We start from the raw sequence: 16,717 nt of genomic DNA, 5'->3' as shown, positions 1-16,717 counted from the left end.
TTATAGACAACAGTATTGACCTTATGACCTGTCTATATTTAGTACTTCCTAGTAAACATCATCGCCATCGCCCAGTGAATCAGAATCTGATGCTTTGTGCATTTCACAATAAAAGGAGATCATTCTTCATTACATTGGAAATACGGTGTTTTGCCCCTTTCATATTTAACAGCGAAATATATCAATCAAAATGTTCAAAAGTGGTCCAAACTATACAAAACTCAAAACAAATTTGAGGCTGATAGTTAACAGGCTGAAGTTGCTGGAGAAGAAGAAGACCGAGATGGCACTGAAATCGAGAAAAGAAATAGCAGATTATATTTTGGCTGGCAAAGAGGACAGAGCAAGGATACGAGTTGAACACATTATAAGAGAAGATTATCTTGTGGAAGCAATGGAGCTTCTTGAAATGTACAGCGATTTATTACTTGCAAGATTCGGTTTGATTTCATCTCAAAGGTAAATCAAAATACAAGAGAGATGATGATAATGGTTAGGGCTAGGGAGGTTATTATTAATATTTTTATGATAATAACTGTATTTCAATTTCTACTACTAGAGATATAACTTTCCATTCTCGCATACAACCTTATACCCCCTCCCTCTTTTTCTCTCCAGTGTCATTTCTCGAAGTAACATAAATTCCTGAATTACTGAATTTCAACAATCCCTCGATGTTTAGTAGAAATTAGAGGATTATTTATCATGTATGTAATAGTAATATCTTTATTATTCTTTATTCTTTAGATGTCCATCATTGTGAGGTCTGAATGAAACTAACAAGTTGTAAATAAAACAAGTTCGAACCAACCAAATGCCTTATGGTTATTTATGATAGACATCAACAGGGCAAATGATTATCAATCAAAGAAAGGCTGTACGAAAAATTCATCTGGGAGGTGCCAGATTAACGCTGCCCTCATAGTGCAAAAACAGCAAGAATTATCCGTATTGAATATCCAATATTTCAAAGGAAAATTCTGTTATATCTTAAAATATCCTCCATATCTCAACCATTGATAGAAAATATTGAAACTTTTATGTTAACGAATTAGTCATTTATTCTCAGATGCACTTTTGAAAGTTATGAAGTCTTGTGCGCAAATCTGTTTTCACTGTTTTAATATGTATCTTATGTCCAATGATTCATGAAAAAATTAGATAGTCAAATGAAATCTTGAAAGTAAAGTAAGAAATAAGTCAATCATTGGCTATCATGTTTGTGTCGTGTTTTGGAAGGTTACACCAAAGTTTGAATGTGCTCACTAAAGACATGATAATCACTCAGAAAGTCAAAACAAAATGACTTGTGTGAAATGTCAACCACCACTTTCCCACACATCGAAGTCCATTACCGCGTTATCACTTCTTCCTCCCAATATGACATTTTGAGACAAACAATAATGTCAGAGGTCCTAGCTCATCAGGACCAAGAAATGAGTTTGGAATTCCTCATCAAACTCATAGAAGCCAAAGAAAGTGGTAGGAGAAGTGCCAATAAACTACAAGACCCTACCAACACTAGTATCACTGCCACCGCAGCAGCAGCTGCCTGCGCCTATCATATGTCCCTGTCCCAAGCCCTAAAGTCATGTGGCTACTGTGGCAGCAAGGCCTATCACAGCAACAAATTCAAAGACAGAGAACAGAAGTGCCCAGCCGCTAGACATAAATGCAAGAAGTGTGACACACCCGGCCACTTTGAAAAAGTATGTAGAAAGAGTCGTACCAACAGGAAGAGGAAGACAAAGCCATGGAATGCCAAGACAAGCTACCCGATTTCTTTTGTACTCTGTATGACGGTATGACTGTGGGTGAGAATGATGCTCATAAAAATAAAGGGTTAAATGTTGATGAGAATGAGATTGATACATTTGAATCACGAAACATTATGTTCAATGAAAATGAAAATATATGTATTAACATTCCCATTAACAATGAACATGTCAAGACTTTTGCAGAACTTGCATCAAATGAAAGCAAGGGTACAGTTACTGCTGCTGCCAATGGCATCTCACCAACATCACCCATACTGCATCACATATTTTAATCCCACACATCGGTTCAGTGTCAATCTCACAAATCTTTTTTTTTCCTGGTCTCTCACCATCACATATTGCATTTTTAATTTTACTAAAGCAAACATTTGATTGCACAAGAGCTGTATGAAAACCTAAATCAATCATGTTTTTATTTTAATTTTTGACAGTGAGTTGGATCCTGGTCTAGAAGAATCCATTGCCAGTCTTATCTGGGCAACTCCTCGACTCCAAGCAGATGTCCAAGAACTAAAGATGGTTGAGCATGAATTTGCACTCAAATATGGGAAAGAATTTGCACAGGCCTGTCGCAGCAACAAACTCAGCAATGTCAATGACAAGGTGGGTGTAGTTTGGTCTGGATGACGTCTGCATCTGTCCATTCAAATTATATAAATTTACAATAATTGTCATCTTCATATATAGTTACACCAACTGAGATAACTACGAAAGATGAGGACTATTTCTACACAGAGGTCAGCAGTCAAACCCGTTTCTATTTCACAGATTAAAATGATGTAAATATAATTTTATGAATGGTATGTAGCTATTATAGGTGTTAGCTATTTACCGTTTTGTCTGCTTCCAATAGGGGTCCTGATAGCTCAGTTGATAGAGCACACGCTTCACACTCAAAGGGACCGAGATCAATCCCAGGTGCAGTTGAGATTTTTTTCTGATCTCCCAGTCTACCCAGCAGTGAATGGGAAGCTGGGTCTGTTAGATCTGGGGGAAAGTACTTTGCAATAGACTAGAGTCCTATCCAAAGGATAGTAAGCAATTGCGATTGTCCGTTTCACGCTTTAGAAACCAGAGATAAACTCTGGCTCCATGGGCCTAATTTCTGCTTCCAACAGTCTGCCATTGCTGTCATAGATTGTATAATCTTGTTTTGCTTTGGGTTTTCTTTAAAAATATTTATTATTATTATTATTATTGTTATTATTATTATTATTATTATTATTATTATTATTATTATATATTATTATTATTATTATTATTATTATTATTATTATTATGGTTGAATCCCTCCTCTTCCAGGTCATGCATAAATTGTCAGTCCAGGCTCCACCCAAGGCCCTGGTGGAACGTTATATGGTTGAGATAGCGAAGACATACAATGTTCCATTCGAGCCAGACCCTGCCATCATGAGGGAAGATGATATCCTGAGTGCTGAAAATCTTTTGATCGATCTCGATGACAAAAAGAATCTTGGTGGTGGCCCCAGTGGAGGGATGGGGATTCCCCCCATGTCGTACCCACCGCAGCCACCCATGGTAAGGACAGGGATGTAATTACTTTCATTCATGACCAGTCTCTTGACTGGGTGGGGCTCCTGACCTTCCATAGTGGGCAGGGAGATACTTACTGCGTCTTCTATCCCCCTATATCTGTTTTCCAACTTGCTTTCTGTCTTTGTCTTGGAATGAGATTACTTGGTTTTGTCCTAGCCCTGGCCAGATGCCCTGGCTAAGAGGGAAACAGTCAAATGTATAGTTTGTTTTGGGAGACTCTGTTATGCACTGTATTATGTTTTCTTTATATTATATATGATTTGTAAAACATTTAAGTGTATTCCTCTTAGTGGGGACCTGTGCTTGTGTCTGGATGAGACTTTTAGTGATCTCAGACTAAGTACTTTGATAGTGTGCTCTTAGAATCTACACCTCTTATTTGAACCAATTCCCCTTTGTCTTACTTTTTCTTGGGTGTTTTAATTGTAATTCTAGAACTTTTTACTATCCCATTTTCTTCCTTTTTACTGGGGCTGATATGGTCTTAATGTGTTGCAAGCGCCGTAAAACCCTTAAAAACATAAACAAACAAAAACAGTCTCTTGAAATTATGTCAAGGAATTGCTTTTTATTTATTTATTTTTAATTATGAATTGGACTCGATGGATTTGTTCTGAAAAAGAACAGTAAGAATTCCGGTGTCAGCTGCAGGGCAACTCTGCATAGAGAGATGTAAGGGCTTTGTTTCTTGCTCAAAGAAAACAACGAGGGGTCCAGAACACAGATTAAACCTGCGTCTTCATAGGTCCTTCGGAATTTATTGCGATGCCTAATCCATGTAATCATTTCATTCTCAAAAATTTCACAATGTTTTGGGAAGTGCAGCCATTTCCAGGTCTGAGTTTGGATATTTGATGTCAGGTGCTGTCAAGAGAATTTTATTTCTTGAGTTTGTTGTACTCCTCAATTTGGATGTCCTTACTTTAACCATGTTAACATTGGATGTGAACTAACATTTCAAATTTTTAAATGTTATGACCAAAAGATTATTGGATGGAGCATTAAGTACAGCAGTTCTTTAGAGCTTTAAGGCTCATAGAGCTGAATTTTATCCTGGTTTTTGTTGTGTTAAACAGACTGTAGTAATTGTTTGCTACCCATTTGATAGGATGCTAGCCTACTGCAAAGTACTTTCTACCAGATGCAACAGACCCAGCTACCGAATTACTGCTGAGTGGAGAGGGCGAAAAAAACCTCTTGCCTGCAGCCAGGCTCAATTCCCGTCCTTTTATTTGTGAGGAGAGTCATCAAGTACTAAACCATCAAGAGCTCCTGTGTGGAGCAATCCTTCTTTCTCCATGCTGATTTCACAAGACAGTCTTGTTTTGATGGCAGATTCTACATTATGATACACCGTAGAGCATACTTATAATGAAAGCGCTTGAAACGAATTGATGGAAATCACAAATGCATGTCTGTGATCCATATTTCCCCATTATCATTTCCCCTTAAATAAAGAGTTTGGGATTTTAAAAAAAAACGATTTTTTTTCTGCATAGGTGTTCTTTATATCTGTGCTTTATTGGAGTGAAAAACTATTTATTTTCTGCTTAGGATTGTTCTTTATATCTGAGCTTTACTAGAATGAACTTCATAGTGATATTCTTCATATCCCTGCTTTACTTTCCCATTATGAGTGGCTGCTGCTCCATATCATTTCGAGTTGTATATTTTTATTTTATGTATTCCAGCAATACCCACCACAGCAACCACAACCCCAGATGCAACCTCCTCCACCCCTGCCCAACTCCAGCCCCCATGGCCAACCCTACCAGCCCCCAGCATACAATTCCGGTGCTGCCCCCCAACCGTCACATCCACCACCACCACCGAACTTCAACCAGCTTTACGACAACCCACCGATTGGCGCAGGAGGCTTTGTAGTTCCTCCACCATCTGGTCCTCCATCTTCCAAAGGTAAGACAAATTGATGCAAGGTATCTATAGATGCTTTTGTCCCAAAAGATGCAAAAATATTTACCCTGTATTTGTGTGGCTATGAGGTCTTGTGGTTTGACACTCGCCTTCAGATTGGATGGTGCAAAATTGAGTCCTTGGAAAGTGCTCTTTACTCACATTTTCTCATCACACTCAGGTATATAATGAATACCTGGCTGTTAAGAGTGTTGTCTCGGTCCGGTAAAAATTGTAATATCGCCTAACAGGTTTCAGGTCTCGTTCTACATGTTGCGTGTTGCTGTGGACCCTTTATAAAGCACTTTGAGCAAATTTAGTGGATATTACGCTATATAAAAGCTCAAGTATGTTACCCACCTCATCAATAGGGTTTTATGTTGGAATATGCCTGATAAAAAAAACAACTGATTTTCAAGGCAAAATAAACAGAATAAAGAGACAACGGCTTATAAAGAACTCTCTCCTGTTCACACGAATGACTGGGTTGTGGAACATATTTGTTCTGTTTCCATTCATGTTAAACACGATTTAGATAACCCTTTATTTTGAGATTGAGTGCTGTCTACCGGAACACTTTTTGTTAAAATTCGTGGCTATTTTAATGTTTTTGATTTGAAAAGAATACTGGGTAATGTAAATGTTGCTGCTTGAAGCTCGAGGAAATATATAACAATGTAACATTGAATATAAGTTTCAATTTAATATGCGAAAACAGATATAATGGATGTTTCAGGTTTCCCCTTTATCAACAAAACAGTATGAATGAAACACTACAGACGAATGAGATAATGTGATAGTGGCGTTGTTAAACAACGCCACTTTCATTCATCCTGTTTTGTTGATAAAGGGGAAACCCGAAATGTCCATATTATCTGTTTTCGTTTATTAAATTGCAGCTTACATTCAATTTCACATTTTTATTGATTTGAAAATCCCACCAGTAAAACAAGTTTTTGAATTGCAAATTAACTCACTCAACCCTAACACTGACTATAAACGTAGTTTACCAGGGTTACTTTTACCCCATGCGTGTTTGGTATTTTGTTCTTTTTTTTTTAACCTGTTATATTCATTTTTGTTTATTACTCATTAAATAAACCAACGAAAAGTTTCACAAATGGAATCGATTTCCCATTTCAGGTGATGACTTGTTCCCCGAGCTCCCAACTGTTCCCACAAACACATTGCCTGATCTTGGAAATTCTGTGGGCCCAGGGTCCACCGGTGGAGAGGATGTGGACTTTGATGATTTGACACGACGCTTTGAACAGCTGAAGAAGAAAAAGTAAAGGATAGGTGTTGGTTATGGAATGGCTGGTGTGTGCTGCACCTTTCAGCAATGGATATGCATAGATATAATCTTCTGTATTCAATAGCCAAGGTACCATAGAATGATTATCTGGTACTTGGATATACTTCTCTAACTCAATGATTTTCTTGTCTGTGTAAAACTATTTGATGTCACTTTTTCAAGCAACACTATTCTATCTTTGTCAGACTCCCAGCTTCTTTTTCAAAAAAAACTTTTTATTGATACATAGTTATACCTGAAAAGGGTTTAGGATGCCAGAGGTACAGACGGTGGAAAACGTCAAACTATTACAAAAAGATGCCCAGGTCGTCTGTAGTTGCCTCATAATTTATTTTCAATTCATCTCTTCAACATTTTTTTTTTTTTTTTTACCATGGAAAAGTTTAGATAAAATAAAATGTTATGTGTGGTAAGGAAATGTTTGTTTGTTTTGATTCTGTGATAACCACTTTTATTGATATATTGTAAAGGGCGGTGTATGCCATAAATGAATGTACATTAGGGAAACATTTAAAGATAGCTATTTCAATATAAAAATCTTTCTTTTTTTTATATCGCTATGTACCTCAAGTCAATAAGTATAAGAAAACGGATCAGCCTTACGTTTTCTATTGTTATTGCATCTATGACAAAAATAATTTTTTAATAAATAAATTGAAGAAAAAATGAAGAACAAATTATTGTTAATTTTCTCTAATCACAAGGAATTCTTTTCTTGTTTTATCGTACTGATGATTGTTTTATCTCATTTTTTATAGCAAATAAAATGTTTTATGAAGGCTGCCTTTGTGTAAAATAATTGGCTCGTATTCTTAATTGAAGAGAGAGAAAGAAAGAGAGAGAGGAAGAAAGAAAAAAAAAAGAAGAAGAAGAAGAAGAGAGAGAGAGAGAGAGAGAGAGAGAGAGAGAGAGAGAGAGAGAGAGAGAGAGAGAGAGAGAGAGAGAGAGAGAGAGAGATCTTTGTAAATGGTTTGATTAATTTTTTTTTTGGTGCCCGTTCTATTATTTCTCTGTACTATAGTTTATTTCTGGCATCTAAACTGGATGAAGCATAAACATCGACTTGGTTGGGGAGGAGAGCAAAATATAATTTCATTATAATTACAAGTCATCTATCCTTCCATTATCTCTTATACTAAATAATTCCTGTCTTTATTCACGATAGTTGATGTTAGTTATGACTCACAAATCTTGCTCTCTATGAACATTTGTTTTTCAAACCTGCATGTCTTGTTTTCAGTTTTAAAAACATATCTTGAATTTAAATATAAATCATAATTTAGAAAGAAAAAAAAATCCATTTGAGAGAATCTGTTGACTCATCGCTGCAATCGGTCATGACCATTTCCAGAAGCTTCTTCACAACGCACCATTTTTGATGACGTCACACTACACACAATGATACGATCGCGTATAATATTATTACTCTTGAATCAACTACTGAAGTCTGTTGAATTTGTACCTTTTTTCATTCTTTTTTCACTCCAGCTGTTGATAGCTAATAATAATAATAATAATAATAATAATAATAATAATAATAATAATAATAATAATAATAATAATAATAATAATAATAAAATATAATAAGATTCCCTTTATTCATCCCATAGGGGAAATTTGTCTTCAGAGTCTATTCCAAAGTAAGACTGGAATAACCTAGGTGTCAGTTGTAATGCAGTGCTGCTAAGGCAAAGTAACTTGTTCAGGGCCACACATTGTAGCGGCGGGTGATCGAACTTGGTACAAAGCCAAGACCGAACCGCTGACCCGCCCTGTTCTAAATACAGTAATATACCCCCCCCCCCCCCCCCCCCCCAAAAGAAAAACAAAAATAAACAAGCAAACAATTCATTGCTATCGGATTAGAAGTTAAATTCATTACATGTTATTGTCGCTTAAAGATCTTCAATTTACTTCTTCCTTGTGCTGGTGATGGGTTTGTGCCTGAAGCAATATTTCCCTGTGAATTATTTGAGTTTATCATTTTGTATTTTCATCAACTTCTGACCTCATTCTGTTGTTTATATTTTTGTGTTTTATTCGTACGAAAGCTGGGGAATATGAATTAATAATAGGCAATTTATCGTTTCTTTTTTATTATTTTTATATTACTGGCAGATGAGCAAGAGTTGAAAGCTGGATGGGGTTCCTGACCTCCCATTCTGGGCAGGGAGGCACTTACTGTGTCTTCTATCCCCCTATATTGTTATCTGTTTTCCAACATGCTTTCTGCCTTTGTCTCGGAATGAGATTACTTGGTTTTGTCCAGGCCCTGGCCGGATACCCTAGCTGGAAGGGAAACAGTCAAATGTATAGAGTTTTGGGAGATGATATTTTTTTCCTTGTAAAGCATCTCTCTGTTATGCACTGTATTGTTTTGTTTACGTATTATTTATGGTTTGTAAACATTTGAGTGTATTCCTCTTAGTGGGAACCTGTGCTTATGTCTGGATGAGACTTTTAGGTGATCTCAAACTAAGTAGGTACTTTGATAGTGTGCTCTTGGAATTTACATCTGTGTCATGTTTGAACCAATTCCCCCGTGTCTTACCTTTTCTTGGGGGCTTTAATTAATTGTAATTCTATAACTTTGACTATCCCATTTTCTTCTTATTTACTGATCTTAATATGTTGCAAGCGCCGTAAAACCCTTAAAAAAACAATAAAAGAGTTGAAGGGGTGGGGGGGGGGGGGGGGGGGGAGAGGTATTTAAATTTCCTGTGATTTGATAATAAACTGTGTATCTTATTTTAAAAATGATACCTTCTACTGGTAAACATGTTTTCACATTCTTGCTATGATCTACATTTAGATAGACTTGTCCTATCCAAAGGATATTTTTTTCTGTGATAAACTCCGATTCGTTTTAAACCTCCCATGGTGGGCAGGGAGTCACTTGCTGTGTCCTGTATTCCCCTATATAATCTGTTTTCTGAGTTGCTTTACGTCTTTGTCTTGGAGTTGGATTTATTGGTCTTGTGTTGGCCTTTGCCGTAGTTCTTGGCTGGGAGGGAAACAGTCAAATGTATAGCGTTAGTTTTGTGAAATGATATTTTTTTTGGGTTGAAAAATTGAGCTTTTATATAGCGCAATATCCACTAAATGTGCTCAAAGCGCTTTACAAAGTGTCCCTGGCCAACAGCAAAATTTAACATTTAGGACGGGACATGACGCCTACTGTTAGGCGATGTTACAAATTTTTTTACGGACAGACACAACGCTGTAAACGGCCAGGTACTCATTTTACACCTGAGATCAGTGAGAGAATGGGAGTTAAGAGTCTTTTCCAAGAATTCAACTATGCGCCGAGTGAGGCTCGAACCCAGGACCTTCCGATCCGAAAGCGAGTGTCATACCACTAGACCACATAGCTGCTACACCTATTTGTACTTTGACTACGAATATGCTGGGGCCTATCAGTGCTCCTACTATAAATAGAACATTTTATACAGATAAAACTGCAATATACAGAAAATAGTTTTGGGGAGAAGGGAGTACGGATACCAGCTTGGCGTTTTTGATCCATTTTATGTTCATTGGACCTAAGTTTTAGTCAGACCCGTCTCGTATTGGAATACGGGTGCGCAGTGTGGGATCCTTATCAGCAAGGCCATACCAAGAAAATCGAACAAGTTCAGTGGGCAGCTTCGAGGTTTGTCACCAACAATTCTTTGGACTAATCGGGATGCTTTACTGAGGTCTTGAAATTGTTACAGCGGAGTAGGCTGAGGCTGAGTAACATAGGCGAAAAGTAGCAATGACTATGACAATATTTTTTTCATCTATTTTTGTGGGAAATAATAGGCATAAATCAAAGCCCCATCTCCACTGATTAAAAATCTTTTCGAATTTTGAAAATCCATTCATAAATAAAAGTTATGCAGTTCCAAGTGTCTCATTTATTTGGATGACCCCGAAGAGAAAAAACCCCGGACAATATAGGACGCTTTTTCTGCGTTTTTTTTTTCTGGTTTGGGGTGAGAGAGAGAGAGAGAGAGAGAGAGAGAGAGAGAGAGAGAGAGAGAGAGAGAGAGAGAGAGAAAGAGAGAGAGAGAGAGAGAGTTAATATATCGTGAGGAAAAGAGAAATTGGACAAAGATTGTTAAAAGTCGAATTATCAGCTGATTATTAAAACAAAATACAATAGCCAATGAGGTCAACACTCCTGTGAAAAAAGTGCCAAAAAATAAAACCAACAAAAAAAAAAAAAAAAAAAAAAAAAAAAAAACAACAAAAAAGCGAGAGAGGTAGCGTCTTCAGTCTTTCGCGGAACGGCTACCGAATACAGAATTTTATTTCCTTTATTCAATTTTATTCATGTCTCAGTGACATTTATCTTAGTCTAGAGGGAGAGAGAGAAAGATATATATATATATATATATATATATATATATATATATATATATATATAGAGAAGAGAGAGAGAGAGAGAGAGAGAGAGAGAGAGAGAGAGAGAGAGAGAGATCCTACTTTTTCATCATTAATGCAAAAGAAAATAAGTTAAAAAAGTATTTTTGTTAATAAGCATTAACTTAAGGCGTGTACGCGCAGACATTGTTAATTTGAACCTGCTTGTCACGTCTGTGTAGGATGGCAAGTAGGAGTAGACAGATAGGAGTCGGATAGTTTCCCCGTAGACTAGTGTCTGGTGCCACTTTTATTTTTCCCTGTTATAGTCGGGTAAAAGTTCCTAACACTTGACTGATAGTAAGAGAATGTTTTAGGTTTAAAGAAATAGGTAGTAGAAGTAGTAGTAGATTATTGGCACGTTATATAGGGATAGGTAGGTTCAGAAGGTAAGTATTAATCCCTGTTAAAGAAAAGTATTTTGATATAAATCAACAGAATTGCCTCATACAATAATACTAATAATTAGCCAAAGAATAATAGTGCTGGTTTTAATTCATTAAATTTAGACTATGGGTATTTAATCTTCATCCCGTATCACAAACTATTCATTTTGTTGCTGAGAGGGCTTAACTTTCGATGTGTGGGCGGCGCTAAGGTTTTTGCATTATATGGGACAGGAGCCGTTCTGGTTCAGTAGTTTCAGCCGACCGATTGGCCCAGTTCTAGATGGTCAGTCGGTGACCTGATGCATGTTTGGCCGTTCTGTTTTGTCAGTCACAGGATGCAGGTTCAGTCAGAACCCCGATCTGTGAAAATATCGGAGCAAATCTTTGACTAGGTTGCAACATTTTCATATTCCTATGAATATTGGAGTCATGAGGGATTTCAATTAATACCCTTGACATCACCACTGATTTACAGCTGTATTAATTAGTAATTTAATTAACGGGTCACATGAAAGTAGTGGGATGGGGAAAGATATGTATCAATGAGAAAATAATAATCAATGCATATAAATACTAAATTGAACTATCGTGTATTTGCGATATCACATTAGTAAATGTAATTCGTGCAATGTAATTCATTCCGTTGGAAGTCATAAATATTATATGTACAATAATATATACATATATAGATATATAGGTAAAGATAGTGAATGAATAGTTTATAATAACACGAGTTATCAATTACTGTTAATAACACGAGTTATCGATTTCTGTTATTTTTGGTTGTGTCTACTTACGGCCGGGCGAAATACTATATTAATTATCACTCCTACACACAAGTTTAATTGGCATTAATTAATTTTAACACAATGTATGTCCATCACCTACCCTCATTCGTACATGTTTAACGCTATGTACAGACTTTCGGGTTCCCTATAAAGCAGTGAGCTCCAAGTAGATGAAATGGGAGAGAGCGATTTTGATCACTGTCATCGTTTATATGCGTTTCTCTCGGGAGTTGGAGAATCACAAGGAGCCAACAATATTCCAGGATTTGGGCTTGCCTGGTATACTATTGGTTGTTTGTAGAGTCGGTAATCTTGTGAATTCCTAATAGAACGGTTATGTGTCAGTAACCATTGACGATCTAACACATGCCTAGCACCTAGGTGAGAATTGAAGCAGTCTCAATGCGGTCTCAACTCCGTAGCTATAACACATGGCCTTTTTTAATTGTGCCTAGGGCGATAACGATTAACACATGTCGACGCTGCGATAGTATGTGTGGAGATTATGTATTGATTTATTTAGAATCCTTGGAAAGTTGAGGCGATTGAAATATATCACTACACTGCTGAGTTCAAATATATATTTATTTTTAAAATCGGAGTGATATTTTTGAAATGATGGGTTAAAAATTTGCGTTCTGGCAAAAAAAAAAAAAAAAAAATTTAATCAAAGAAAAAATCAAAGGAAAGCCGCCTTCCGGTGACAACATTTAACATGTCAAATTTTGTTGTCTCCTGCCGACATGACATGTCTGACGGCAGACTCCCATACACACCGAACGTTCTACCGGCCAGTATACCGTCAACTGTATACCGACCGGTAAAACGTTAGGTGTGTAGGGGGCATTACCAAGTTATAGTTGGACGCCGAAGCTCACCGAACGATCGACTGAACGAACACGTGATCAATTTTTTTCTCGCGTCCTCTCGTCTAATCTCGTCACGCCGGAATAGAAAGAGGAGGCGGAGATATGATATAACGCAATTAAAGTTCTGTCCAATGACAGGTAGGGGGATATCACCTCTCCTTTGTATACATCCATGCTGATTGTCACTACCCCCACACCCCCACCCCCAACCATTTCCACCATAGATAACACAGGAGTAGTCTGTGATTTCTACCATCCAAGCACCAGCGGCCTTTTCTCTTTGATGTCGTATCATGGTCTCCCCGAAGCCCAACACCTCGGTCGTTTGTAGGTCAAACCCCCCTCCCCCACCTTCCCCCTTAAACAATTTATAATTTTCTCTCCGTATCTAGGGCAGAGCTCCACATGCACAATTATCTACTATTGAATGACACTGACCTTGCCCCTCCCCTAACACATGGTAGGGTGAGGCCTGAGGTAGTTTCCATTCTTTCCTTCTCCGTTTCTTGTCAGCTGAAGCCAACAGCAGACTTTTGGTTTTTTGAAGTTCAACTGAATGCTTCCGTAGAATATAGGAGCATGAAAAATGCTGATTTTTATCATTACGAGTAGGTATTCAAAGCAAATTGAATTCCCGTGATTTGAAGTACAACATATTGTAAATATTTACCAAAATTCACAGTTTTACATGATCTAAAGCAATAAAATACATTTAATTCTGTTGTCAAATTATGATCATCCATCACAAAAAGAAAATTTAGCGTTTTTGTTTTGTTTTGTTGTTGTGTGTTTTCTCGCAACCGTTTATAATTATATAGAGAGGGAGTGGGAAGAAGAAGAAGAGGAGAAGGGAGAGATAGAGGGGAGAGGGAGAGATAGATAGATAGATAGATAGATAGAGAGAGAGAGAGAGAGAGAGAGAGAGAGAGGGGGGGGGAGAGACAGAGACAGAGGGATATATATATATATATATATATATAATGTAAATTTTCACTCATATATATATATATATATATATATATATATATATATATATATATAGAGAGAGAGAGAGAGAGAGAGAGTTTATAAACTACTACTACTACTACTACTACTACTACTACTACTACTACTACTACTACTACTACTACTACTACTACAACTACTACTACTACTACTACTACTACCATTACTACTGCTACTACTACTACTACTACTACTACTACTACTACTACTACTACTACTACTACTACTACTACTACTACTACTACTACTACTACTACCACTATCACTATCACTAGCACTACTACTACAACAACTACTACTACTTTTGCTACATAAATAGTAGATACATACTCCAACTCATAACCCCTCCTCCTTTCCTCGAACCCCACAACGCAGACTGGTAGAAACGATTCAGTGGCCAGCAATCATCGTCTATTTAGATGTCGCTGTCAGCAACCCAAGCTATCCTCTATCACGTGATCTTAGATCCGATGCTGCATATCGCTTGAGAGCCTTCACTATCCAGATCTCGTTCGGGTTCGTCGATCGGCGCCTCGATCGTCACGATTTCGTTAAGAGTCTTTTATACCATTTATAAATGTCATGTTTAAATCTCATTTATATCCTGACAAAGGGTGTCATCCTGTAGCCATCATTAACTTATGGCATGGCACAAGGACCCACTAGACTTATATTTTGACGTCATCTCTTAGGTTTGTGCAGCGTCTAGTGAGTTGTCGGTAGTAGTGCTCAAGGAATCAAGTGATCCCATAGGTTGAACTAATGAATACAACTCACGATTTGTTTTCTTTTGTGGCTAAAGACTTGTCTTGGTGTCATTTTTTGGTTATTGTCAGACTATGAGTTCACGATGGCTGCGGTCATCCACACTCTTCATGTAAACCGCAACTCACCCACCACCCAACTTATACACGTATTGAGCGAATGGATCATGAAGAAACCTCCACTCATAATATTCTAGATGAACTCAGAATACTAGGCCCAAATGTAATAAACATTGGCTGAAACATCTCGCAAGAATCCAACACAAGACGCAAAAGCTGCGCTAGACAGATTCACTGTTTACTTTTGGTCCTTACACACCTTAAACATTCTAGCGTCAACGGTATACCGTTTGGTGTTCAGGGTGTAATAGCCTTTAACACTTTCCTTACCACCTGCATCAAAATCGTCACATTTGTTACGACACAATATATATTTTTCTTATTCAGATTATGTTGTACACCGCAAACTTTGAAGAATGATATATGTTGAATTAATGAGAACATAGAATTGTTTTGTAGAGAGATTGTTTGAGTTTAAAACATAATTTTTTTCTGCTGGTTATGCCTACCATTTTGGGAAAATACTGACAATCATTGGTAAGGAGAGAGTTAACTCACTCAATCCCAGAGATCTTTGCTACTTTTCAAAGCGGGAAAAACTGTATTAAAAATGAGCATTACATAGATATATTATTCAACTATCATTAACATGCAAAACACTAAAAACATTAACTTTGATACTATGCCTATACTTTGTCTCATAAAAATGTAATAAATAGGCATGGGGTAAAAGTAACCCTGGTAAACTACGGATATAGCCGGTGTTAGGGTTGAGTGAATTAAACTCGATTCTGTTCAGCTAGGTCACCCCAACATGGTCAACTTGAAAATGGGTCACGTATGATGTCAGACATCTGGGTGGGGTTCCCGACCTCTAATGGTGGGCAGGAGGTACTTGCTGTATCTTCTATCCCCTGTACTGTATCTGTTTTCCAATTGCTTTCTATCTTTGTTTTGGAATGAGATTACTTAGTCTACTCCTGACCCTGGCCGGAGTCCTTGGCTGGAAGGGAGACAGTCATAGTTTTTGTGAGATTATATTTTTTCCCCTGTAAACCATCTATCTGTTATGTACTGTTTTTTTTTTAAAACATATGATTTGTAAGCATTTGAGTTCATTCCTCTTAGTGGGATCTTGTGCTGGTGTATGGGTGAGACTTTTAGGTGATCTCAAAATTAAGTACACTGATAGTTTGCTCTTGGAATCTACTTCTGTTCCCTATGTGAAACATTCCCCTTTGTCTTACTCCCCCCCCCTCCCCAAAGTCCTTTTAATTGTACATCTAGAATGTTTTTACTATCCAAATTTCATCCTTTTTACTGGCGTTGATATGGCCTAAATGTGTTGCAAGTGCCGCAAAACCCTTAAAAACAAACTGTCACGAGGTCAGTTCGATAGAAATCAAGCTACTGTTGTAGGAGATTTCAATTTCCATCTACTCGGACATATAGATAAGAGTTTCAAAAGGAGGACTCCTGTTGTTTCAAAGGGCACAAAGCACAGACAAGAAGTCAAGATTAACAAACACAATAATATATATAAATATATTTATTGACTCAGCTTATAAGACACTACAGGGAAATTATTGAAATAGCAGGTTCATAAATCAAATAATAATAATAATAGACTATTATACGAACTTTAATAAATCTATTAAATTACAAAATATTTGACTTTACCAGGGACTTTGTAAAAGATATGAGAAATAAAATATTATAGGGACTTTGGGTATTCGGTCTTACCTTACCCTTAAAGAATAGTAGGTAAAAACACAAGTCACTGCAAACTGCCCTGTGCACACACAGACGAATCAGAATACCAGTATCACGACCCGGTTATGTTGAACTTCGCTTGGATGGACCTCGTTTGA

General features: G+C 37.1%; 1 protein-coding gene across 1 annotated transcript; it reads left to right on the top strand.

Moving 5' to 3' along the window:
• Positions 1-28: 28 nt before the first annotated feature.
• On the top strand, positions 29-7,360 carry LOC144967437 (IST1 homolog). Its single transcript, XM_078904683.1, has 5 exons — positions 29-459; positions 2,210-2,381; positions 3,081-3,317; positions 5,027-5,252; positions 6,393-7,360. The coding sequence occupies exons 1-5, from the start codon at positions 191-193 to the stop codon at positions 6,539-6,541; spliced, it is 1,053 nt and encodes a 350-aa protein (XP_078760809.1). The 5' UTR covers positions 29-190; the 3' UTR covers positions 6,542-7,360.
• Positions 7,361-16,717: the final 9,357 nt, after the last annotated feature.

Source organism: Berghia stephanieae, chromosome 3, assembly GCF_034508935.2.
Source record: "Berghia stephanieae isolate SIO BIC M18660-M18661 chromosome 3, UCSD_Bste_1.3, whole genome shotgun sequence".
NCBI classification, from domain to species: domain Eukaryota; kingdom Metazoa; phylum Mollusca; class Gastropoda; order Nudibranchia; family Aeolidiidae; genus Berghia; species Berghia stephanieae.
Note: the sequence above shows the minus strand (reverse complement) of the source record. Positions and strands in the feature narration are given on the sequence as shown.

Coding starts and splice junctions, on each gene's coding strand:
- LOC144967437 (XM_078904683.1), top strand. CDS start 191: ATGTTCAAAAGTGGTCCAAACTATACAAAACTCAAAACAAATTTGAGG. Junction 460..2,209: donor GGTTTGATTTCATCTCAAAG/GTAAATCAAAAT, acceptor AATTTTTGACAG/TGAGTTGGATCCTGGTCTAG. Junction 2,382..3,080: donor TCAGCAATGTCAATGACAAG/GTGGGTGTAGTT, acceptor CTCCTCTTCCAG/GTCATGCATAAATTGTCAGT.